At 38.3% G+C, this 27,502-nt stretch overlaps 1 protein-coding gene across 3 annotated transcripts in view; it reads left to right on the top strand.

The window, feature by feature from the left end:
* The window catches only part of JADE3 (jade family PHD finger 3), a 135,720-nt gene that overhangs the window by 66,828 nt on the left and 41,390 nt on the right, over positions 1–27,502 (top strand). For 2 of the 3 annotated variants that reach the window (XM_004754969.3, XM_045068394.1), the window contains exons 2-4: positions 6,831–6,887; positions 7,644–7,723; positions 24,945–25,102. In XM_004754969.3, the coding sequence (XP_004755026.1) occupies positions 6,842–6,887; positions 7,644–7,723; positions 24,945–25,102 (284 nt within the window). In that variant the 5' untranslated portion in view covers positions 6,831–6,841. The remainder of the gene's footprint in view (positions 1–6,830; positions 6,888–7,643; positions 7,724–24,944; positions 25,103–27,502) is intronic. The other variant, XM_045068395.1, reaches the window with a different exon arrangement.

Genomic DNA, 27,502 nt, shown 5'->3' with positions numbered 1-27,502 from the left:
GAGTTTTTTACATGTTTTATGTATGTCTTTCATGTTATAGCATGTATTAATAGTTTATTCCTTTTTACTGCTGAGTAGTATTCTATGGTATGGATGTACCACAGATTGTTTAACCATTCACCTGTTAGAAGACATCTGAGTTGTTTCCAGTTTGGGACCATTATGAATAAAGCTTCTATAAACATTTGTGTACAGGATTTTGTGTGAACGTAAGTTTTCATTTCTCTGGGCTAAATGCCCACGAATGTAATTCCTAGGTCCTATGGTAGTGGCATGTTTAATTTTTAAAGAAATAGCCAAATTGTTTTTTAGATTAGCTGTACTATTTTACATTCCCACCACCAATGTATGAGTGATATAGTTTCTTCACATCTTCACCATTTGAATTATCACTATATTTTTAGTGCAGCAATTGTGGTTTGAATTTGCATTTCCCTAATGGCTCATGATACCAAGTATCTTTTCTTGTGCTTATTTACCATTCATACTGCTTTTTGATGAAATATCTGTTCAAGTCTTTTAGACATTTAGATATTCTCCAACCATTTTCTTAAAAGATTTATTATTTTTTTAAAGATTTTATTTATTTACTTGACAGAGAGAGATCACAAGTAGGCAGAGAGGCAGGCAGAGAGAGAGGAGGAAGCAGGCTCCCTGCTGAGCAGAGGGCCCGATGTGGGGCTCCATCCCAGGACCCTGAGATCACGACCCGAGCTGAAGGCAGCAGCCTAACCCACTGAGCCAAAAGATTTATTATTTATTTGAGGGAGAGAGAGAGAGTAGGAGAAGGACCAGAGGGAAAGAATCTCAAGTAGACTCCCCACTGAGCCCGGAGCCCAATGTGGGGCTCAACCTCATGACCCTGAGATCATGACCTGAGCTGGTATCAAGAATCAAATGCTTAACCAACTGAGCCTCCCAGGCACCCATTTTTAGTAGAATCATTTGTTCCCTGACCGTTGAGTTTTGAGAGTTCTTTATATATTCTAGATACAAGTCCATTGTCAGATGTGTGGTTTGTAAAGATTTTGTCCTGTTCTGTAGCTTGTTTTTGTATCTTCTCAACAGTCTTTTGCAGAACTAGTTGTTTTTTGTTTTTATTTTTGTTTTTTTTTTTTCATTTTGATGCAGATGAAGTTTTCTTTGACAGATCATGCTTTTGGTGTCAAGTAAAAGAACTCTTTGCTTAGCCCTTGATCCTGAAGATTTTCTCCTATGCTTTTCTAAAAGTTTTATAGTTTTACATTTAAGTCCATGAGCATTTTGAGTTAACTTTTGTATAAGGTATGAGACTTGAGTTGAGGTTCTTTTTTTTCCTTTTCTTTTCCTTTCTGTCTGTCTGTCTGTCTTTTTTTACTATCGTGCCAGGACCATTTGTTGAAAAGGCTATCTTTCCTCTGTTGAATTACTTTTCTACCTTCATCAGAAATCTGTCAGGCATATTTGTGCACTATATTTACTTTTAATAATGCAAAAATATATTAAGTTGTGGTTGGCAGAATGTCTGCACTCTAATCCCTGGAACCTATGAATATGATAGGTTACATGGCAAAGGAGAATTAGGGCTGCTAATCAGATGACTTTAATAAAATAGGGACATTATCCTGGATTTTCTGGGTGAACCTGAAGTAATCACAAGGGTATTTAAAAGTGGAAGAAGGAGGCAGAAGAGAAGCAGGGTCAGAGACATGCAGTATTGCTGGCTTTAAAGATTGAGGAAGATGGCCACGATCTAAGGAATGTGAGTGGCTTCTAGAAGATAGAAAAGGCAAGGAAATGGATTCTGTACTCTAGCCTCCAGAAAGGAATGCAATCCTGCTGATATCTTGATTTTAGCCCAGTGATATATCAGACAATAATAAATTTGTGTTGTTTTAAGCCACTGAGTTTGTGGTAACTTGTTACTGCAACAATAAAATACTAATAAATATGTATTTTAGAAAAGCTCCCATTGATATCAGAATTTTAAATGCTTGGGCATAGCATTTCTTTCTAAAGTTTACATATATAGAACATCCCAATAGTATCAGATAAATGAGGTGCTACTCAATAGGGAATAAGTGCATTCAATAGGAAACAATTAGAAAAATATTACTTTTATTTTGTTTTAATTTCTGTATTCATTGTGACTTTAAATTACACATTACTTTTTGATGGATTTTGTATACAATACTTTTTTTATATTTTGTTACTGTTGGTTTTGTTTGCACTTTAGAAGAGCCTTTGAATGTCTTAAGTTTTGCACTAAGGAGTCAGATGTAGCCCCCAAAATTTATATGATAGAAGGATAACATTCTATTTAAAGAAATAGCCCTCAGAATGCCTGGGTAACTCAATTGGTTAAGTTGAACTCTTGATTTCAGCTCAGGTCATGATCCCAAGGTTGGGAAATCAAGCCCTATGTCAGGCTCTGCATGACCTAGGGAACCTACTTAAGATTCTCTCTCTCCTTCTGTCCATTTCTCCTCTCTCCCTCTAAAAAGAAATAAAACAAACTTATAAAAAATAGTTTAACTTTCACAGTATATACAAACAATGAATCATTATGTTGTGCACCTGAAACAAATTTAGTGTTATATATCAGTTATATCTCAATTTTTTAAAATATTCAGTTGACTTTAACAGTAGGTCAAATAGAATTTTGATCAATGATTTTGATACTTGTGCTAATCCTTTTAGTTTTTCTAAGAACAGCTCCTATTGAGATATGATTTATATACCATACAATCCAATCATTTAAAATGTACATCATGGTTCTTAATATATTAGCTGATACGTGCAATGAGCACTGTAGAGCACTTAGAATATCTTATCTTACTACCTTCTTACTTTACTGTTTCTGGTGAAAAGTCAACTGTTAATCTTATTGGAGTTACCTTATAAGTGATGAGTCAATTTTCCCTTGCTACTTTTAGGATTTTCTCCTTGTCTGGCTTTCAGCAATTTTACTATGATCTACCTGTTTGTGGATCTCTTTGCAGACAGTAGTGGTAGTCGTGGTAGTATAAATTACTTAGAGTTTGTTGAGCTTCCTGAATGTTCAAATTAATTTTTTTTCAGTAAATTTGGGGAGTTTTCAGCCATCATTTTTTAAAGATTTACTTATATTGTATAATTCTTTTTCTTAAGTATTTATTTATTTATTTATTTGACAGCGAGAGAGAGAGAGAGAGAGAGAGAGAGCGCGCGCGAGAGCGCACAAGCAGGGGGAGCGCACAAGCAGGGGGAGCAGCAGAGGGAGAGGGAGTAGAGAGCCTGACATCCTCTATCTCAGGACCCTCAGATCATGACCTGAGCTGAAGGCAGATGCTTAACCAACTAAGCCACCCAGGCACCCCACGATTTATTTATTTTGGAGAGGTGGGGAGTGCAGAGGGACAGAATCTCAAGCAGATTCTGTGTTGAGCTCAGAGCCTGATGCCAGGCTTGGTCTCACAACCCTGAGATCATGACCTGAGCCAAAATCACGAGTTGGACATTTAACTGACTGAGCCACCCAGGTGCCCCAGCCATAATTTTTTTTGAATATTTTTTTCTGCTCCTTTCTCCTTTCCTTCTGGTACACTCATACATGTTAGTGCACTTAATGGTGCTGCATATTTCTCTGAGGTCTTGTTCATTTTTCTTCATCTTTTTTTCTCTTCTGTTCTTTGGCTTGGATAGTCTGTTTTGATCTATTTCAAGTTCACTAATTATTTTTCCAGTTCAAATTTACTGTTGGGCCCCTTTAGTGAATTTTTTCATTTCAGTTATTGTACTTTTCAATGCCAGAATTACCAGTTGGTTCTTTTTTATACTTTCTACCTCTTTATTGATATTCTTACCTTCCTTCTTTTTTTACGTTCCCCCCCCCTTTTTTTAAAGATTTTATTTATTTATTTATTTGACAGGGAGCAGGGAGAGCACAAGCAAGGCGAGTGGCAGGCAGAGGGAGAGGGAGAGGCGGTGCTGAAAAGAGAGCCCAATGCGGGGCTTGATCCCAGGACCCTAGATCATGACCTAAGCCAAAGGCAGACGCTAACCGATGGAGCCATCCAGGCACCCCCTTCCTTTATTTTTTTAATCATTGTTTTTGGGGGTTTTTTAAAGCTCTTTGAACATATTTGTATGGCTAACTTGAATCTTTACCTGTCGAATCTGTTATCTGGTTGCTCTCACAGTTTTTTTCTGGTGTGTAGGTTATACTTTCCTGTTTCTTTGCATATCTCATATTTTTGTTTGAAATTGGACATTATAGATAATATAATGTAACAACACTGGGTACTGGCACACACACACACACACCCTGCTCAGGGCACTTTATTGTTAAATTCTTATTTATTTCTTTAATGCTGGCTGGATTATTTTCCTAAAGTCTGTTTACTCCCCACCTTTTTTTTGAGGGAGGGAGGAGGTGGGGGCAGAGGAAGAGAAAGAAAATCTTAAGCAGGCTCCATGCCCAGCAGAAAGCCCTGACACAGGGCTCAGTCTCACTACCCTGAGATCATGACCTGAGCCGAAATCAAGAGTTGGACACTTAACCTTCTGAGCCTCCCAGGTGACCCTAATCACTCCCCACCTTTGCCCTGCAGTGTAAGTCTTAATGTTGTCTCTTAAGGGTGCATCCTTTGGTATGCCCCAGTCACCCTGGGATGACATTGGTTGGCAGGGTTCTTTTTGACTTCCCCTCACCACACCACATTGTTAAGCTGAAATGGCTAATTGCTCTGTTATTTTTAATAGTACCCTGGGACATATATTGTTCTACAAACTGACTCAATCAAACTAGAACTCCTTTGAGAAGGGATAGTTCCTGAGATCAGTATTTGATATTTTTTTTGTGACTCCAGGATTGTTCCTCCCAGCTGTCTCTTTCCCTGGTTCTCCAGCATGCTAGCCAGTCTAGGCTCGAATGGGGAGAGATTTCAAGCCCTCTGTTCTATGGTCTGCTTCTCCACCTGGGCAGAGTCTCTGAGCCATAGCTCTAGGGTAGAGTGTGGGGACAATGATGTACTTCCCTGTGAGTGGCAGCCCCCCAGTCTCCTAGGTTTGCCTCTCTATAGAACCCCCCACTTAATGAGCTGGAGTCAGGGCCATTGGAACCTCAGTATTCTTGGTGGCACCACACCCAGGGTATAGCCTCCATCCCAGGAGTCGGGGCCATCTGGAAGAAGGAAGGCCCAACCTCTCAGCTGTTCTTGTCTGGAACTTAACCTCAACAACAGGTGGCTGGGGCAGGATGAAAAATGCTGACATCTTGTTCCTCCCAGGAAGAAAGCCTTACACCTGGGAGCTGGGGGAAAGGGGGATCTGTGTTCTTGGCTGCACCAGTCTCATATGAAATCTGTGCTGGGAGAGGGTAAAGGAAGTAATTCTAGACCCAAATACCACAAATTCTTTCTGAGTTTTAGTAGATTTTTATTTAATAAATTCTTCTTCATTTGCTGTGGGTCCTTAGAGCCATTTCTAGAGACTTTAAATGAATAGCGTTTTGTTTCTTTTTAAAGTAATTTTCACCAGCTTCACTGGGGAGTGGGTTGGTGAAGCCCTTCACGTCATTCCAGAAGGGGAACTTTCTCTATTAACTTTTTAACATAGTTTTGTTTATGTTACCCATAATTGCTCACAATGGCTTTGTACTAGGGTTTCTATCTCCTTGGTAGATTGTGAGTGGCTCGAAGGCAGTAGCTCTGACCTTTATTCCTTGTGGAATCATGATTGCCTCTAATAGCATTTTGTATACTGTGGCACATAGAAGAATGTCAATTACTGATTGTATCACTGTCTTTTCTAGTTCATTTCTTCAGTACTTGCTTTGTACCTTACAATGCCTTCCATTTTTCTTAAACCCTAGTGCTGGTGTGTTCCCAAAAAAGTTGTGCCTCTTTTTTTATATGCTGTTGGCCACATGTACACAAGGAAGGCCACTTAAGTTTTAAGTTTTAGTCAAACCCATTATATATTTATCACAGTATTAGGAGCTTTCTTTTTTAAGTGCTGATGATCACTCTTTTTTAAAGATTTTATTTATTTATTTATTTGTTTGTTTATTTGACAGAGAGAGAGCGCGCACGTGCGCACGCACACGTACACAGGGGAAGGGGCAGCAGGGGAGGGAGAAGAAGAGGGAAAGAATCCTAAGCAGACTGTGGCCTGAGTGCAGAGCCCCACACAGGGCTCAGTCTCAGGACCCTGAAGTCATGATTTGAGCTGAAACCAAGAGTCAGACACTTAACTGACCAAGCCACCCAGGCACCCCTATAGGAGCTTTCTTATAACATTCCTTGTGGCATATATATAGATAAAATTTTAAATTAGGCTAGTTGTTTGAGGGATGGGGCGGGGAGAAAGAAAGGGGGAAAGGACAGACAGAAAAGCAGTATGGTTATGTCCTTAAAGGTGGGACATGCCTCACTTGTTCTTTCTTCAGCCAAGTGTATCTTGTGCCTTTTGACCTTGACCCATGAGAGCTCTGCCTTGCAAATGATTTTTACCTTTCCTGCTCCTGACCTAATGGGGTTCCCTGGATGGTGATGGCCGCATGGCTACCTGCTTTTGTTTGGATGGACTGTGGTCATGTGGCCACATCTGAGGCAGCCAGTTCTGGACCATTGGTCCAGGGCTGCTTGGGCATCCTCCTCTTCAGTCTTTGTTACCCTCTGTGTTGGAGAATTTGATAGTACCCTTCTCCCATCACTAGGTCATATGAGGATATTTTTGACAGAAATCATTTGATCTGCATAATTTGCCTGCTGCTGCTTCTTGGGATCTGTAGGGCAGTGTTGACCGCCCTTGAAATGGGTGTGTGTGTGTGTTTTGACTGTTTTATTCAGTGTTGTTCTCTTTCCCAGTATGCTCCAGGATGAAACGCCATAGAACACTCAGCAGCAGTGACAGCTCAGACGAAAGTGAGTGGAACCGGCCAAGAGTTGGTAACTGTATCTGTACTCTTTGAGGGTTTATTCTTTGACTTGAGAACAAGCTATTTCATGTTTCTTTCAATGGTTAAAAAATAATGTTTCTAGGAAGGAAAGTTTAGGGTACTATTGTTCTTATTCATTTAAATTTCATTAAAAATAGGTGGGAAAATTGTTTTTTTGTGGTATATAGCAATTTGTTCTTCACTTTTCATTTGCCAAAACAACAAAAGCCAAATCTAATAATGATTTAGCAGTGCTTTTCTCTATAGAAAGAACAAAAAGTACAAGAGCATAAATTATAGGCCCTACAATTCCAACTGTAACTAGGTATTAAATGTTTGACTGGATGAATCATCATTTGTAGCATTTGGGGGAGGGCCAAAGGATCCACAGATTACTTGCCTCACATTTTTTAGTTTTTCCGGTTGCTTTTACAGATACATTTTCTCTAGGTGGAACATGAATCATGTTGTTCCAAAATGTTGTGAAGTATGATTACGCCAAATCAAACCTCCTCAGCATTAGCACTGTGGAAGCTTTTATATGCTGGGAGGTCACCTATAAATGTCGTTGAGCTCCATTATGAGTCTTTCGTGATTGCAATTTAACTGTTTTCCTCAGTGGTATGAGATCACCGTGCTCTTCTCCATCATACCTTTCATATTCTCTTGGATGACATTTAGTTATGTGACATTTATTAATATTAGCAAGTCTCAGTATTTTTTGCCTAATTATCTTTTTCAGGTCCTTCCACTTCCTTTACTTCTGGCTCAATGTATAGGAGCAAATCCAGAATTCCAAATGAACACAAGAAGCCTGCGGAGGTGAGATCAGATATTTAATTTTTAGACTTAAAAAATAGACAGCTGCCTTCTGCCTACACATCTACAATGGCCAGATCTTAGAGATGTGAGGATTAAACTATGTGCCAAGGGATAGACTTGTTTTCTTATGAATGTTTCTGGTTTTTAAGAAAGATTCCGTTTTCTTTTCCCTTTGGAAAAACAGTAATCATCACACCGATTTCATTTTGGTGATGACACTTAAGTGCCTGGCTTTAGAATATAAGGCCTCCCCTAGCCAAGAAGTCAAAAGGAGCCAGACTTGGGGAATTGCAAAGGACCCAAAGATCTGGCCTTGATTGGAAAGAGCTAAGTTGGCAGGTGGGAGGCAGTGCAAGTAGTGATTGATGAGAAGGTTATGGTTGGAGAGGGGAAGGATAGGTTAAAATTATGAGCTATAGGCTTTGATGGGCTTTATAGACTTCAAAGCACTGCCAGCCCAAAGAAAATGAATCCCTTCTCTTGAGGCTGGCCATCCTGGGTTTTTTTTTAAGATTTTATTTATTTATTTGAGAGAGAGCATGAAAGGGAACATGAGAGTGGGGAAGGGCAAAGGAAGAAGGAGAAGCAGACTCCCTGCTAAGCAGAGAGTCCAACTCAGGGCTCAATCCCAGGACCCTGGGATCATGACCTGAGCTAAAGGCAGACACTTAACTAAGCTACCCAGGTGCCCTGAGGCTGGTTATCTTCTACCTCAAAACAACAAAGTGCCAGAGCTATACTTGGACTTGGGAATGGTTTGACGGATCCTGCAGACTTTCCTCTATGATAATTAAATGATGAAAACCTGACATTGTGTGTCTTCACTTCTATGAGTAGACTTCTTTAGCTGCAGAGGAAAGGAAGTATATTAGTTAACTATTGCTACGTTACAAATGATCACAAAGTTAGTGGCTTAAAACAGCAAATGTTTATTATCTCAGTTTCTGTGAGTCAGAAGTCTGGGCACAGCATCCCTAGGTTCTATGTTCCAGGTCTTTCAAGGCTGCAATCAGTGTGCTGACTGGGCTATGTTCTGGAGGTTCTACCAGGGAATAATTCACTTACACCCTCATTCATATTGTTGGCAGAATTCATCTCCTTGCAGCTAGAGGATGGAGATCCTGGGTTTTTGCTGGCTTTTGGTGGAAGACTACCCCCTGGTCATATGAGAGTATAAGAGTAGAGACTGCTCATAGCTTTTTGCCACGTGGCCTTCTCCATACATCCTCTCAAAACATGGCAGCTTATTTTTTCAAAGTCAACAAGGGGAGAATCTTTTGCTCCAGCTGCTAAGACTGAGTCTTATATAGTATAACATAATGACCTCCCATCAAGGAAGTGACATTCCATCACATTTGACATATTCTATTTGCTAGAAGCAAGTCATAGGTTCCACCTACCCTCACACAAGGTAGGTCAGGGGTGCCATGCTTTAGGGTGTCATCCAGAGAGAGCATTTGTCTCTCTCTCAGAGGTCACTTTTCATTTCCATCTTTTACTTAAAATCTTTTTGGGCACAGTAAAATATCAGAGTGTGTTTGTGTCTGTTTCATGCAGAAAATCTTAGGGAATAAAAGACATGTAAACAGGAACAAAACAAATTTCCCATCTATCCAGAGGAGGCTTTGACTACTTTGCTACTTTTCCATTTAGGACAGACAGCCCCAGAGCATAAAATGACTCAGTAGTTTTGGGTCTTAAGTCCTAATGCCTCCAGTTCAGTGAGAATAGCAGTCTTTTGTTGCAAGAGATAGGGTACCTGACTACCAGAAGTAAATTTTTAACTTTATGTTTCACAATCTGTTATAAAAGAGAGAATCTGATATAGTAGAACAAAACTAGCTTTGGCATTAGAAGAGAATGATTCCATGTTTTGCCTTGCCGGTTTATTTCATGTCTCTGAAATAATTTATTTTGTCATTATAACACGGACATTATTATAACTCCCTCTCTTAGCTACCATTTATTGAAATTTTATGTGCCAAGAGCTTTATGGTAGACAATCTGATTGTTTCCCAAAATGAAGCAATTATAATAATCTCTTTGGGTGCTTCCTTCATTTAAAAAAATTTTTAATAATGTCAGTATGGACTCACATACATTTATTTTATACTTGGGGCTATAATCCAATACTACATAATTTATTGTGTTGCTCAAATTGTTTCATAAATCCATGAAATCATCTCATATTTTTTTCTCTTCATTTCCACTGATTTCTGTTCTTATTTTTGTTACTTACTTTCTTCTTGCTCTAGGTTTACGTAGTTCTTTTTCTAGATTTTTAAGGTGGACGCTTTACCTATTTGAGACTTTTCTTCCTTTTTTCCCCTCTTTTCTAATGCAAGAATTTTAGCTCTATAAATTTCCCTTTAATTTTGTAAAGGTTTTATTTATTTGAGAAAGAGAGAGAGTGATCACCAACAGGAGGGAAGGGCAGAGGGAGAGGGAGAACAGGCTCCCTGCTGAGCAAGGAACTTTATGTGGGGTTCAGTCCCAGAACCCTGAGATCATGACCCAAGCTGAAGGTAGATGCTTAACCAATTGAGCCACCCAGGCATGCCTATAAATTTCCCTTTAAACATTTCTTTAGCTGCATCCCATTAATTTTGATGTGTTTGTTTTCATTTTTATCCACTCAGTGTATTTTTTATTTTTCTTAAGACTTTATCTTTGATCCATGGCTTTTTAGAAGTATGTTGTTCAGTTTCCAAGCATTTGAAGACTTCCCTGCTTTCTTTGTTACTGATTCTAGTCTGAATCCAGTTTTTATGGAGAACATAATCTCTACAATTTCACATATTTTTACATTTGTCAAGGTTTGTTTTATAGCTTAAGGATATGGTTTTTCTTTTGTAAATGTTTCATTTTATGGGTACTTACAGACTGTGTATTATGCTGTTGTTGGGTCCTTGACAGTGTTCTTCTGTATCCTCATGGATATTCTGCCTAGTAATTTTATCAATTGTTTAGAGAGGGCTGTAGAAGTCTCCAACTGTAATTATGGACTTGTGTCTTTCTCCTCTCCATTCTGTCGGTTTTGCTTTATATATTTTGAAGCTCTTTTGTTAGGTGCATACATATTTAGGACTGCTATATCTGGATGAATTTAGCATCATTTAATGTCCCTCTCTGTCTTTGATAATTTTGTTTGCTCTGGAGTCTGCACTAATATTAATATAGTTTGTAGCTTTCTTTTGATTCATGTTTACATTGTATATTTTTCCATCCTTTTACTTGTAACATATATATGATTATATTTGAAGTGAATTTCTTATAGGTGATATATCGTTGGGTCTTTTTTTAAAAAGATATGTTACTTGAGAGAGAAAGAGCATGATTTGGGGGAGGAGCTGAGGAAGCAGGAGAGAGAGAATCTCAAGCAGACTTCCTGCTGAGTGCAGAGCCTAATGCAGGGCTTGATCCACAACCCTGGATCATGACCTGAGCCTTAATCAAGAGTCAGATACTCAACCCACCTGGGTGGCCACCTGGGTGCCCCCAGTTAGGTCATTTTTAAAACTACTCTTTCAATCTCTTTTAATTGGAATATTTAAGCCACTTATAGTTAATGTAACTTTTGGTATGATTTAGTTTATGTCTGCCATTTTGTTGTTTGTTTTCTATTTGTTCTCTCTGTTTTTTGGTTTCACTGTTTTATTTTCTGTGGATTACTTGAACATTTTTTTGAATTCCCATGTTGACTTTTCTGTAATGGTTTTGAGTGTATATCTTTGTGTAGATTTTTAGTGGTTGCTCTTGGGATGCAACCTTTAAAAAGGAGAACCTTTTTTAATGTGTTCTCTACATTTTATCACTTCAAATGAAATACAGAAACCTTAACCACTGAGGCACCTGGCTGCCTCAGTCAGTAGAGCCTGCAACTCTTCATCTCAGGGTCATGTGTTCAAGCCTCATGTTGGGTATGGAATCTACTTAAAAAGAAAAAAAGAAGAAAGGGGCACCTGGGTGGCTCAGTGGGTTAAGCCACTGCCTTCGGCTCAGGTCATGATCTCAGAGTCCTGGGCTCAAGTCCCACATCGGGCTCTCTGCTCAGCAGGGTGCCTGCTTCCTCCTCTCTCTCTGCCTGCCTCTCTGCCTACTTGTGATCTCTCTCTGTCAAATAAATAAATAAAATCTTAAAAAAAAAAGAAGAAGAAAGAAAAGAAAAGCAACCTTACTACCATCTAGGTTCATTTATCCATCCCCACCTTTATAATATATTTGTCTTGAATACTCTTTCTACATACCTTGAGAACTGTACTAGACAATGTTATAATTTTTGCTTCAAACAACAAACATTATTTATAAAACTCAAGAGAAGGATAGTTTACTATATTTACCCATATTTTTACTCTGATTCTTCCTTTATTCCTGATGCCCCAACATTCCTTTTGTTCATTTCCTTTCTGTTTAAAGAACTCCCTTTAGCCATTCTTTTAGGGTAAGTCTGCTGGTGATCAGTTCTCTTTGTTTTTCTTCATTTGAGAATGTCTTAATTTTGCCTTCATTCCTGAAGGATATTTTCACTTGATACAGAATTCTGGCTTGACAGTACTTTCCTTTCTGCACTTGAAAAATGTACTACTTTCTTCTGGCCCCCATGGTTTTGTGTGAGAAATCTACTCTCATTCAAGTAGTTGCTCCCCTGCAGGTAATCAGTCATTTCTTTTCCAGTTGCTTTCAAGATTTTTCTTTGTCTTTATTCCCAAAGTTTGATTATAATGTGCATGGGCATGGATTTCTTTGGTTTATCCTGTTTGGAGTCTGATCAGCTTCTTGAATCTATGTTTATATCTTCTGCCAGTTTGGGGAATTTTTCAGCCATTATTTCTTCATCCATTTTTGCAGCTCCATCTTCTTTCTCCTCTTCTTTAGGACTTTCAATCGCATGAATGTTAGATCTTTCATTACTTCCCCAGAGGTACCTCAGACTCTTCTCTTTTTTTCAGTTATATATTCTTTCTTTTGATCAGATTGAGCAGATTCTTTTTATTGTGTTAATTCCATTCTTCTGTTGAGCTTATCCCTTGAGTTTGTTATTTCAGTTATTGTATTATTCCATTTCAGTTTTTTTATTTGGTTATTCTTTATACCCTCTATTTCTCTGCTGAAACTTTCAATTTGTTTCAAAAGTGTTTCTAATTTCTTATTGAAGCACTTTTATGATGGCTGCTTTAAACTCCTTGTTGGATGATTCCAGTATCTGTGTCATCTCAGTGTTGGTATCTATTGATTTTCTCCTCTCATTCCCAGTTCTTAGTACAATAAGTGACTTTCTGTTGTATTCTGGACTTTTTTGGTATTATATTATCAGATAGTAAGTCTTATTTAAATCTGTTCTAATAAGCCTCTGTAGTAACCAGGCCAGTGGGGAGGTGGGGTGCTGACTCTGTACCACCTTCCCATCTTACTTCTGTTAGTCTCTAGGAAGATAGTTCTGTTATCTCTCTGGGACCAGGAGAGGGGTGTCTCCCTATTACTTGGTGGGGGTGGAAATCCCCACCCTGTTGCCTCTACTGATAGCAGCGGTAGTGGAGGTGGTGAGGGGTACTACATTACTACCAGGTGGTAGTGACAGTCCAGGCTCCCTACCCAGTCTGTGTGGATCCCACATTAAGGAGGAGGAGTACTTTGTTATTGTTGGGTGGGAGTGGATGTCAGGGCCTCTAAGGTGATGTTCACTGATGCCACAACAGTTGCCCTTTTCAAAAAGAAAACATTTTATACATCTTTTATGAAGTATAATTCTTATACCATGCAGTTCATCTTTAAAAATGTGTAATTCAGTAGGTTTTAGTCTAGTCACAGAACCGTATAACCATAACCACAGTCTAAATATAGAACATTTTCATCACCCCAGAAAGAAACCCCTTACCCATTAGCAGTTACTCTCTAATTCCCCTACTGCCAGCCCCTGGCAACCTAATCTAACTTCTGTCTCTACAGATTTGCCTGTTCTGGACATTTCATATAAATGGAATCATCTAATATACAGCCTTTTGTGTCTGGCTTCTTAAACTTAGCACAATGTTTTCAGGGTTCATCCATGTTAGAGCATGTATCAGTAGTTTATTTCTTTTAATGACTAAATGATATTCCATTGTATGGGTATATCACATTTTATTTATCCATTCATTAATTAATGGACATTGGGGTTGTCTCTGTCTTTGGAGTAATATGAATAATGCTACTGTGAATATTCATGTACAAGTTTCTGTGTGGACATATGTTTTCAGTTGTCTTGAGTATATACCTAGGTGTGGAATTGCTGAGCCATATGCTAACCCTAGTTAACCGTGTGAGGAAATGCCAGGCTGTTTTCCAAAAGGGCTTCTTCAGTTTATGAAGTGTTTCTAATTTCTTATTGAAGCACTTTTATGATGGCTGCTTTAAACTCCTTGTAAGAGGAGTATTTGAAATGTGTTCCTGCTGTGGGCACCAGAGACCTCCTTCTAATTCTTCTGGTGACCTTGTTTTTCTCTGCTGTCTTGGATTAGAATCTTCCCTTTGTGCTTGTCCTCAGGAGAGGACAAGCACCTCTCCCAATATAAGCCACTGTTACTATCACTGGAGGCTTTAGCATAGTGGTAGAGCACTGGAGAATGACATTGTTTACTAACCTTCTGATTACTCTCAGTCTTTGAAATGTATAATGGTCCTGTTTCTGGGGTTGAGATGAGGAAGTGGACTCTAGAGCTTTTCTTTTGTCCGAGCCTCCTGTCCGCCCCCCCCACCATCTTCCTGTAGCCAGTATCTTATGGTATGCTCAGTCTCTGTCCTTAAGGTTCTCCCACCTCTTGATTAAGGCTAGGGTTGGATACTTTGCCCTTCTTCCCAGAGCTTGTGAAATTACACCAGTGCCCTCACTGGATAGCCTTCCTGTGCAGGTGAAGCTTTTTTTTTTTTTTTTCTTTTTCAGTAAGGGAGCCAGGACACATAGCAACAGAGACCCAGACAGCACCACTGGGAGAGCATTCTTCATATTTTCCACCATCTTCCCTGTGAGAGCCTAGTTGGGTTTCTAGAGAAAAAGCTTATAAGAGGGGTGGAACGCGCTCTTACTATAGCCCCCAGGAACTTCATTCTGTCTTGGTTGTCCCCACTTTGCCCCCAGGAATTGGTCAAAATTTCTAGGTTAAACGTTCCTGCTGTGGCTTCTGCCCCAGGTAAGCATAAGCTCCTGTCCTGTGTCTCCCTGCAGGCACAGTTGTCCTTCCTTGTGCTGGCCATTTGTCCCACGACTCATTTCTCTAAAGGGTTCATGAAAAAATCATTAATTTGATGCCTGTCTTGTCTTTTGTCTTATTGTAAGGATGGGAGTTTCTTTTTTTCTGACTGAAACCTTTTGTTTGTAATGGGAGTTTGTCACTGAAATGCAGTATAAATGATTGGTTCACTGGGGCTTAATCAGCTACATTAATAGATTCGTATTTTCTTTGATGTTTAGTGCTTCAGTGGGATTCCTCTTTATGCCTACCCCTGATTTATCCTCTAGAGAAGAGTTCTTGGGGTGTGTGAGTTGCACGTATTATTCAGGGGCTTTGGTAGCTTCTACAAATTGTATACAGGCTTTCAAGGGTAAGTTTTTAAAGTGTTTTGTTGTGTATACATATGCTAGTAGCCTTCTTCTGATTCTCAAAAGGGTCCATACTCTTAAAAATGTTTTTAGGGGCGCCTGGGTGGCTCACTTCTTTAAGCGTCTGCCTTCAGTTCAGGTCATGATCCCAGGGTCCTGGGATCCAGTCCTGCTTTGGGCTCCCTGTTCAGCCAGGAGACTGCTTCTTACTCTGCCTGCCACTCCCTCTGATTGTTCGTTCTTTCTTTCTCTGACAAATAAATAAAATCTTTTTTTTTTAAGATTTTATTTATTTGGCAGAGAGAGATCACAAGTAGGCATAGAGGCAGGCAGAGAGAGAGGAGGAAGCAGGCTCCCTGTCGAGCAGAGAGCCCGACGCGGGGCTCGATCCCAGGACCCTGAGATCATGACCTGAGCCGAAGGCAGCGGCTTAACCCACTGAGCCACCCAGGTGCCCCGAATAAAATCTTTTTTTTAAAGATGTTTTTTTAAAAGCCAGTTGCCCTAGAAAAAGCACATAGTATTAGACAACTAATTTGAATGTATTAAAAAGTCTTCTATTCTTTCTCAAAAGCCAGAATATTTTCATGTATATCATCTGACTTGTCTATAAGACATAACCTATCTTAAAGAATTGATGGCATATCATCTGTAGTTCCATAGTCTCATTTATTATGTCTAAGACTTTCAAAGCAGCAGACTTTCATAGCAGCAGAGTGAAAAGCTCATACATTTTAACTCGGCAGAGAACACACCCTCAAATAGAGCCTATATTTCTATCATGCTTGATTATTTGGTTTTCTGACCTACAGTAGATAAAAACTACCAGGCTTGCAAATGCACACTTACTGTACAAAGAAAGGATAGTGAGGAATGGGAGAAAAACTTGCAAAGTAAACCTCAGATGTCATCTTTTACATGAAAATTGCCCAGATCTCAAACTCAGACTTAATTACTCCCTTTCCTCCATCAGGGATGCATACCACCTCTGTTGGGTAGTGGGTAAGGGTAATAATCAAACCTACCTAAGTTGCCCAAAAGTACATTTGTTTATGGTAATTGATGTTTCAGTTGATATCAACCCAAAGCCATCAAAAAGGCCCTGTTTTTTCTCTGTAAGAAAACTGAGAATTATTTTAAGCTATTTGAAAAATATTTCTGTGAAAAAATATTTACATGATCTTTAAAGTTTCAAACTTAGAAATTGAATAAGCTTTGCTCCATTGGAAAAATTAACGTGGGACACAGTTGCTTGATAATACTGGGTACCTTGTGTCATAAGAACAAACTTGTGTTCTTCGCTAGATTTTCTCTGCTTTAAGTGGTTGTTTCTTTTAGATTACCTGAACACCTTTTTTTTTTCCATCTGAAGATTGTATAATTCTAAGAAAATCACTTACAGTTAGTTCCTTTTGATTAAATACAGTTACCACATTTGCAGCTGATTTTTTTGTGCTTTGGGGGTGACACATCTGTTTGTGGTCATTTGTGTATAGTTTCCTATTTCAGTGACTGTGAATCAGAACTAATCTATTTCTCTGCTTCATTCACATGGACCAGACAATTTTCCCTTTTGTGTCATACAGGAAGTAAATGTTTTGACTTTTCCTCTAAAAAATGTCACAGAAATGTTCAGACTAGCTGTACTTTAAGAAACTGCCCACTGAGAGATATTAATGAGAGCAGTAAAAGCCAGAGCTGTCCATGAAGGACATTTTCATTTTATGGCTCTGGCAGGTTATAAGCATTGATATTCTAATTGAATTCATAGTGAGGCCTCCTTTGTTTCTGCATACATCTGAGGGGCCAAGATGTACATGCACTGTTGGACTTGGCATAGCTTCTGGGCTGTATGTTTGTCTGTGAATCTCCTCTTTGACCATAAATGAGCAGATATCTGGTAAGTACAAAGCTTTTTTGTTTCAAGAACTTTTAGGGGAAACTACCAGTGCATATAAAATAGGCACACTATTAAGAACTTGTAAAACTTCTCAACTTCATTACCTAAGTCAATGTCAACATCTAGATCCTTCATTCATAATCTTTAACATCAAATGCCATGTTTTATTTTGTGAAGGTTCTGCATTACCTTGTGCCCTATAGAGTGTTGGCTGGAGTTTTTGGTGGGCTTCTTTCTTGGAAATCCTATCTTTGGGAGCTAAACCATGCATGTTTTAGTTGAGCCATGAACTCATATCTCCTTTACCCCATCAATGATTACTTTTAGGGACTAGATAGATAGGAAAACTTAGCTGCATACTTCTTTCTGCTTTTAGAAGTAAAGCCGAGACTGTGATGATGATGATAAAATAATAAGCGCAGCTAGAATTTATTCAGCAGTTACCATGAGCATAATACCACGCTAAGCCCTTTACATAAATTGAGCCATTTAATTCTTATAACAACCCCTATGAGGTGTTTTTGTTATCCCCATTTTACAGATGAGTAAACTGAGACACAGAATTTAAATAATTTGTCGCAAATTGGCTGGTGAAACCAGTAGACCAGTTTGGGTAGTCTGTCCCTGGACCCATATTCCTTTCTTTAAAGATTTTTAATTTCATATTTGACTGTGTAAGATACTTGCTTGGTTTATACATCTAACTATGACACAAAACACATACAGAGAGATCTAGATTTTGTCTTTCTCTCCTTGTTTTCTCCCTCACTCCCAGAGGTAGCCATTTTTTTTAAAAAGCTTTTGGTTTATCCTTTTATTGTTTCTTTATGACAATATATACAAATTTGTGCATATGTGTGTGCCTCCATATGTATAGAGAACTCATACCTCTCTACCCAGGATACACTAAAGCTATTTTGTTTGCCTGTATTCATTTTTTTAAAAACCCCAAATTCCTTTTCTTATCAAAAGCAGATTCATGAGACCAGTTTGGTAAATATATTTCCTATCACTTTGCAGATATCTGCCTGAGTACTGAGCTTACATTCCTATCCTTTATTCGGCATTTTATGTTCTGCCTCATGCTTGGGATGTTTCAACAGCGAGATAAAGCAGACTCTTGTACTCTGCCTTGAGTAAAAATGCTTCTCTAGAAACCTTGGATCTGATGCTATTTAATCTAGCTAGCTTATAAAATTGAAATCAGGCTTATCATGTAAGGCTGCTGCTTTTCTCTAAAGATGGAAGGAAAATTATAATAGTCATTAGATCTAGCCTTCGTTTTTCATTTTAAGAAAAATAGGTCTGATTGATTGGTGTTCCTGTAGTCTGAGGTTTCTCAGACTTCACAGAATGTCTGTTCCCGGAGGTTTGGTATTTCTGAAGCTGTGGACAAGGGCCAGATTTCACTGGCCTCTGCCTTTTTATCTTTGTCTAGAGTATTCAAGTTACTCTTCTGTTTGGTAAACATGTGTATTAGTTTCTTAGGGCTGCTGTAACAAATTACCACAAACTGGGTGGCTTAGAACAAGTGGAATGATTTTCTCACAGTTCTGGAGGCCAGAAGCCCAAAATTGGCCAGGCTGCACTCCCTCCAGAGACTTTGGGGGAGATTCCATCCTTTGCCTCTTCCAGGTTCTGATGACTGTCAGCATTTACTGACTTGTGGATCAATGAGTCATTCCAATCTCTGTATCCATGATCACGCTGCCTCCTCCTCTTCTGTCTTAAATCTCTCTCTGCTTTTCTTTTGTAAGGATACTTGTCAGTTGGATTTAGGGCCCACCAAGATGTTCTAGGATGATCACTTCATCTCAGAATCCTTAAATTATTTATATCTGCAAAGATCCTTTGCCAAATAAGGTAACATTCATAGATTCCAGAAATTAGAATGTAGACATATCTTTTAGGGGCCACTGTTCAAACCACTACAGTATGTTCCAGGCTACTTGGGAAACTATACAGAACAGATTTTCATAAGCAGTTACATCAAGTATAAAGACATGGCTTAAGCTATATGATGAGTTGGTGTGACATTATTAACTAAGCATGGTTTGCAATCAGTTGATTTATTTTGTAAAGTGTATCACATGGAAAACAATGAAATATTTTAGGAGGTTGAAAATACTTAGCCCTAGTATTCTTTCCAGATCTAAAGTAGGATTTCCCATAGCACTCTTTCCCAAAGAGAACAGTTTATTTAGCACAATTGCAAATTGCTACCACTACTTAACCACTGGCTCATTAAAGGCACTCTAGTCTTTTATAGAAATGGATCAGTGTTCAGGAAAATGGTGGTTGAGTTTCTCCCCCAACCACCCAGAACACCAAGCGCTATGCAAAACATGTTAAATGGATATGACTGTGATCCTCTTTTACCCCCTTGTACAAAGCATTACATAATAAACCACCAGGTTTTTTTCTTCTACAGACAGCCTTCTCCCTGCACAGTACCCAATTAACTTTAATTGGCAAAGATTCTTGGTAGGGAGGTCATTTTGTTGCCACCTGGCCACCAACATGTTTAAGGTTGGTTTCCTTCTCTACTTTGCTCAGATCATATTATTTCTTAATCTTCCCTAAATGAAAGCAACAGGCATTTGCAGAGTTGTCCCTGCAAAGAAGCAAATGGAATGAGTCTTTATCCATTTAAATGGCATCATTTGATTATGTGATAGTTCAGTTCTGTACTCTGAAATGTTGTTGGTTTAAACAGAACTGCACCAGTGGAGAATTAACTGTTTTATTGGATCACGCTCTGTGCCTGCACTTTCATGTTACATATAATTTGAACAGTGCTTCTCCTTAGAGAACCTTTATTAACATTAAGGACTAAAATGTTTGATTGACAGCATTTTTTCCTTTGATCTTCCAGAAATGTGGACTTGTTTATTTTCAGCCTGCCAGTGGATGGTTGAATTTTTTCAGAATTAGAAACGAGTATTTCTAATTTCTAATTCTGAGTGTATGTATGTAGTGTCAGTGTATGTATACTTTTGTGTGAAAGTGTATTACCTCATTCCTTAGACTTCAGCTGGGCCTTCATCACTGACATCATTCCCAGTTAGCTTAAGACCTCATAGTATACTCTTTTCCTGTTGTTGGAAAGGGCAGAATCACAAAGCTTAGGCTTCCACAGCCATTTAAGTCATGTGTCCCAGCAGGTGAGCATATTTCTGTGCCCATTAGTTATCCAGGGACCCCTTCAACCAGAGGATAACAGTACATCAGACTTCAGGTGGATCCTGGTTCCTGTACTATGTCTGATAGTGCTTTGAGTACAGAAAATGAACTATGGGGAATCTCTTTGTTTCCCCCAAGTCCAAGTTGTATCTGTACTCATATCATCATCCTCTACCCTTTGGCCTTTGAACTTTTCAAACAGCTAGGGCTCCCTTGCCAGGGGTAGGGTTAAAGGCTCACTCTGGGGTCTTCTTGGCTACCACAATAGACATTACATTCCTATCCTCATCACCCCTAAGGAACTCATTGAGAACCATAAAACTGATAAACCAGATAGTAAAAGGTTAAAAAAGAAAATGAAACTAAGAACATTTTTAAAGATCTAAGTACAAAGATAACAAATAGAATACAACTATAAACCTTCTTAAATGCAAAAAAAAAGTGATTAAAAGAGCAAACAATACACATCCGATAGAGACATGCATAAGGAAATTACCACATAATTATCAATATAACAGAGTTGAGACCAAATATCTGAGACATGCCAGTAAATATGAATGGGCTTAACATTTATTAAAGAAAAAAATGTATGGCTCACAAAACAAGATGCAAGTATATGCTGTATATAAGAATATACCTAAAACACCTACTCAGAAAGGCTAGAAATAGAGATGGACAAAGGTGTACCAGGAAAATGGTAGGAGGAGGAGTGAGCCTGATCTCAAAGTAGAAATCAAGCCCCGCAAAACAAAGAAGCCTTTTTAGTGCTAAACACTACAATTCGCCATGAAAATGTGATACTTAGGAATATTTATACACTGACTAATGCAGCGACCACCTTTGTGGAGCAATAGCCTTGGATGAGTCAAGGACATATAGGTTGAAACACACTGATCATAGGAGGCTTTCATACACCTCTCTCAGATTAAGTGAACAAAAAAATAAGAGAGGAGATAGATATAAACAACTTAAGCAGCTTATTAAGGTACAGATGATGAATATATATCAAACTTGAAACCTTGATATTAGAGGTAATAGTGAATATACCTTTTCAAATGTCTATGGTACACACACAAAATATAGTAAATATTAAGCCACAAGGAAAACAGTGATTTCCATTATTACATGGACATGATATAAATAATACTCCCGTCACGATTTGGTAAAATCAGAAATTACAAAAACAGAAAGGTCCTTTCCTGTGGAAATTTTAAACCCTTCTATTAAACAACTGTTGAGTGAAAAGAGGAATACAAACTGAAATCATAGATTTTTAAAAATGATAGTTTAAAACATTCTGTCTCAGTTTGCTCCATATCTTAAATTATATGATAAGAAAAAGGAGGCATTGTTCTACCTACTCTTGACAAATTTTCTTATAAAAATTACTTTAATTCTCAATGTTTCTGATGTTTAATTACAGTAGACTAAATTATTTTATTTTTCATTTTTTATATACTTATAGCCAGCACTGAGAGTTTCTAATATTTTGACCAAAATGTTTAAAGGTCATAGAAAAATCATAATTTTCCCCATTAATAATTAAGATTGCTTTTCACAGTTTCCACATGCACTGTCATTTCTCAGGTCCCACTTCTGTGCAAAGTGGAACTGCCTATACTGTGCAAGCCTCTGCAGAAATAAATCTGAAAACTGGATAAGATATCTTCCTATGGAAATATAGATTACCAAAATTGAATCCATTAGAGGTAGAAAGCTTAAAGGATCAATTTCTAAAGAATATGTACAGAATATTCTTAAGCAACTACCCCACAATGAAAGCACCAAGTCCGGATGGTTTCCTAGGGACCAGATAGTCCCAGTAATTCCCAGGTTATTCCAGAGCATTGTAACAGAAGAAAAATTTTCTAATTCCTTTTGTTTTTTTAATTCTTTTTATGAAGTATGTATAACACGGATATGTAAACTGAAAAGAAAGAATTTTAAAAAAGAAAGGAAACTTCAGATAAATATCATTGTTGAATATGATACAAAAATACTAAATAGACTATTAGAAGACAGAATACAATACCATATTTAAGAAGTGTGTCATGGGGTGCCTGGGTGGCTCAGTGGGTTAAAGCCTCTGCCTTCAGCTCAGGTCGTGATCCCAGGGTCCTAGGATCAAGTCCTGCATCGGGCTCTCTGCTCAGTGGGGAGCCTGCTCCCTCCTCCTCTCTCTCTGCTTGCCTCTCTGCCTACTTGTAATCTCTGTCTGTCAGATAAATAAATAAAATCTTAAAAAAAAAGAAGAAGTGTGTCATGACCAAATGACATTCATTCCAGAAATGCAAGTTTGTTTTGGTATTAAGAAATACAGTATAATCAATCAGGTTCCTGGGTGGCTCAGTCATTTGAGTGTCTGCCTTTGGCTTGGGCTCCTAGGATCGAGCCCCACGTCAGGCTCTCTGCTCAGTGCAGAGCCTGCTTCTCTCTCTCCCTCTGCCAGCTGCTCCTCCTGCTTATGCTCTCTCTGTCAAATAAATAAAATAAAATAAAATAAATACAATATGATCATACAGCAAATTAATATATCTAAGGAAAATAACTATAATTATTCTCATATACCTGAAGAAGCCTTTAACAAAATTCAATACCCAAGCATTCAGAAACATTCAAGAATAAGGAACTATAAGATAATTTTAACATAGATACTATATATATACACACCATAGTCTTCAATCTAGTATCTTAATAAAGAACACTAAAATCATTTCCCCCAATTTCAGGAAGAAGGCAGATATTGTCAACTATCCCCATTAGTATTCTAAATATTACTACAGTATTTACCAATGCAGTTAAACAAGAGAAACAGAGACCAAGACTAGGTAGAGAAGTTGTGAAACTCTTTGCGGATATGATAATATATCTAGAAAACCATAGGAAAATCAATGATAAAAACTAATTCAGGCAATAAAAGAATTCAGTAAGATAGCAGGGTATGAAGTTAACATATAAAATCAATAGCTTTTATAAACAGAAGATATAAACATGCCTGGGTATGTTGTGATACAGGAAATTAAAGAAATACTCAAAAAAAGATGGGATGTGTTGAAAGAACACAGGCAGTAGCCAACCCAAAAGAGTTCCCAGTGATCAGAGGTGGAACAATTTAAGCAACAAAAATAATAATAATACTGATTTATAACCCAAAGAGTAAAACAGATATCCACAAGCCTATAATATAACTAAATAATTGAATAAATAAATAAGGGGGAAAGAAAGGACAGATCTTTCTTACAGAGGAATTCCAATTAACGTAGAAGAACTGAGGGAAATAGAAAATCACCATTAGGATACCACAGTCATAATTCTTGCAGGCAAGCTATCCACCAGTGGATGCTCAAATAAGCTCATGACAGTTTGAGGAGAAGCAGGGTGTTGTTATAATCTTAAAGGATCTCTTCTAAGATGTTTATTAATTACAAAGGGAGATACAGTAAACTAACAGTGGAGAAAACCAGCAAGACACTACCTTAACCAAATGATCAAGTTTAACATCACCACTGGTAGGACATTGGCATTATATGTCCCTGATATAATGGAACGAGAAGGACACAGCATCATTTCTGTGGTATTCTTGCCAAAGATGAGCAACTTGAGTCCTAAGAATACATCAGACAAACCCAAACTGTAGGGATAGTCTCTAAAATACATGACCAGTTCTCTTCAAAAGTATCAAGGTCTTGAAAGACAAAAACTAAGAAACTGTCACAAATTGGACAATACTAAGGAAACATGACAGTTATTTGCAATATGGGATCCTGGACTGAATTCTGGAACAGAAGGATATTAACCAGAAAATTAGTAACATTTTTAATAAAGTCTGTAGATTAATTAATAGTATTGTAGCAATGCTGATTTTCTGGTTTAGGTCATTGTACTCTGGTTATGTGAGATGTTAACATTAGAAGAAACTATATGAAGGGTATATGGGAGCTCTGTACTATTTTTGTAACTTTTCCATATGTCTGATTTCTAAGTAGGGACACCTGGGTGGCTCAGTCAGTTAAGCATCCAACTCTTGGTTTCAGTGCAGGTATTGATCTCAGGGTCATGAGATACAGCCCCACATCCTAGCATGGACCCTGCTTAAGATTCTTTCTCTCCCTCTCCCTCCTCCAAAAAACCCCCATAATTCCTATTAAAATTTCAGGAAGAAAAAAAATTTAGATAGTAGAATAATTTTTAAGTAAATAAAAAATAAGGTGATGCCTAAATAAATAATTAGAAGTTATCAGAGGATACTTAAAAACTGCTTAACTTGAGAAAGTTAAGGTTTGTTTTATCAGACTTTTAGAGTAACCTGTACTATTGATTTAAATTCAAGGAGCTCTAGAAAATAATTCAAGAAGGATTTCTTTACTCTGTTAAATCCAGAACAAACTGGCTTCCCTGTCAGTACTTCAAACCCTTTCCAAATCGAAGCTGATCCGGCCATTTAGGAAGTTAGAGATCTCTCTTGGTGAAAAGTAGGTGAGGATAGTCTTTTTTAAAAGAACATTAAATGGTGTTAGTTTCATAGTAATGGTCTTTTCAAGATGTGTCCAATGTCTTCTCAGGTATTCCGAAAGGACCTCATCAGTGCCATGAAACTTCCAGATTCTCATCACATTAATCCAGACAGCTATTACCTCTTTGCGGATACATGGAAGGAAGAATGGGAAAAGGGAGTCCAGGTACCAGCCAGTCCAGACAGTGTTCCACAGCCTTCCCTCAGGTATTTGCATGCTTGTACCTTTGACTTAGGGAATGATTGCTCTTAACAGTTATCTGTGTGCTGGGTGGGGAGAGACTGCTTGGCTAATTATACATTCATAATACAAAGTCACATACGGTGTTCACCAATTCACTCAGACATGGTAGATGATACCAAGCGAGAGTAAGTCAGTAGTTAAAGTCAAGCTCATTTGTTTAGGGATAGAATATGTGCCCATTTACTATTTGAAGTCCAGTCTGAAACTGTGGTAAAGTTTTGGAGAGTAGGATTTCCAAGTCTGACTCAACAATCAGTAGCATGTACTAGTCTTTGAAGAGAAACAGAGCATTGATTACATAACCTTGTAATAATCCTGTTAATATTATAACCCCATGAGAAGCTGCTTCATTATAACAGCAGTCTCATAGTGATAGCATCTGTAAATAGAGGGCCAAAACATTTCGTTTGTAAAACGCATAAAACCCAAATGAGAGGGGATGACTAGAATATCAGATTGATTGTAAGTACACAACCTTCATTTACAAAAACTTGAGAAGAAAGCTTAAGTAGGGGAGAACTTGGGTTTGTGAAAAGGGGAGAGGACTTTTCTGCCAGAGGAAGTAGTAAGTTCAACTCCTCAAGAGTGATGACTGGTTTGGAAGCCATTTTTCTTTACTGGTCTTTGTGTTCCTGGTGCTTTGCACCAAGGCTGGCATGAAATAAAATGCTTGGTGGGGCGCCTGGGTGGCTCAGTGAGTTAAGCCTCTGCCTTTAGCTCAGGTCATGATCCCAGGTGTCCTGCTCAGCGGGAGCCTGCTTCTTCCTCTCCCTCTCCCCCTGCTTGTGTTCCTTCTCTCACTACCTCTCTGTCAAATAAATAAATAAAATCTTTAAAAAAGAAAAAGAAAAAAAACAGGAAAATGGAAGGCAGGGGGATTTCACTAAGTTCGTCAGTCAAATCATGTTCCAGGTTTGTCCCATGACCAGCTTTTATCAATGTGCAACTTGCTTTTTTTTTAATATTTTAAAAATTGAGATATAATTGATACCGATTTTTTTTATCAAGATAGAATTCACGTACCATAAAATTAACCCTTTTAAACTGTATGGTGGTTTTTAGTATATTCACACTTATTCAGCTATCACCACTGTGTAAATCCAGAACATTTTCATTACCCCAGAAAGAAACCCCACATCTGTTAGCAGTTATTCCTCATTTTCCCCTTCCCTTGGCTCCTGGCAGTTACTGTATTAGTCTGCTAAGGCTGTCATAACAAAATACCACAGACTGGGTGGCTTAAAAAACTGAAATTTGGGGCACCTGGGTGGCTCAGTGGGTTAAAGCCTCTGTCTTCGGCTCAGGTCATGATCCCAATGTCCTGGGATCGAGCCCTGCATCGGGCCTCTGCTCAGTGTGGAGCCTGCTTCCTCCTTTCTCTCTACCTGCCTCTCTACCTACTTGTGATCTGTCTGTCAAGTAAATAAATAAAATCTTTAAAAAAAAAACCTGAAATTTATTTTCTCACAATCTGAAGACTTCTAGACTTCAGGGTCAAGTTGCCATCAAGGTTAGGGTTCAGAGAAGCCTCTCTTTCAGGCTTGTAGGCAGCTACCTTCTCACTGTGTTCTCACATCCTTTCTTCTGTGCACATAGGGAAAGAGAGAGACAGAGAGATGGAGATCTGGTATCTCTTCCTCCTCCTATAAAGTCACCAATCCTATCAGATTAGGTCCCCACTCTATAACCTGCCTTAACCTGTGTTATTTCTGTATAGGCCCCATCTTCAAATATAGTCACACTAGGAGTTAGGGCTTCAACATAAAAGTTTTGGGAGAACACAGTTCAGTCTCTAACAACCACTAATCTACTTTCTTTCTCTGTGGGTTTGCCTATTCTGGACATTTTATATAAGTTCAATCGTACAATGTATGGGCACTGAGTCTAACTTCTTTTACGCAGCATAGTATTTTCAGGGTTTTCTATGCTGTAGTATATATCAGTATTTCATTAACTTTTTATGGCCAAATAATATTCCATTGTATGGATAAGACCACATTTTGTTAATCAGTTGATAGAAATTTGGGTTGTTTCCATGTTTGAGCTATTATGAATAATGCTGCTACAAACATTCTTGTACAAGTTTTTTAAAGTTTTTTGTTGTTGTTGTTTGAAAGAGAGAAAGCACAAGTAGGGTGAGGGACAGGGAGAAAAACAGACTCCCTTCTGAGCAGGGAGCCTGATGCAGGGCTTGATCCCAGGACTCCAGAATCATGGCCTGAGCTGAAGACAGCTATTTAACCAACTGAGCCACCCAGGTGCCCCTCTTGTACAAGTTTTTGAGTGGATTTATGTTTTCATTTCTCTTGGGTATATACCTAGGCGTAGATATACTGAGTCATATGGTAGCTGTATCTTTAACA

This window comes from Mustela putorius, unplaced genomic scaffold (assembly GCF_011764305.1).
Source record: "Mustela putorius furo isolate JIRA1106 unplaced genomic scaffold, ASM1176430v1.1 tig00003903_pilon_pilon_pilon, whole genome shotgun sequence".
Taxonomy (NCBI): Eukaryota; Metazoa; Chordata; class Mammalia; order Carnivora; family Mustelidae; genus Mustela; species Mustela putorius.
This window is presented reverse-complemented; position numbering and strand designations above follow the sequence as displayed.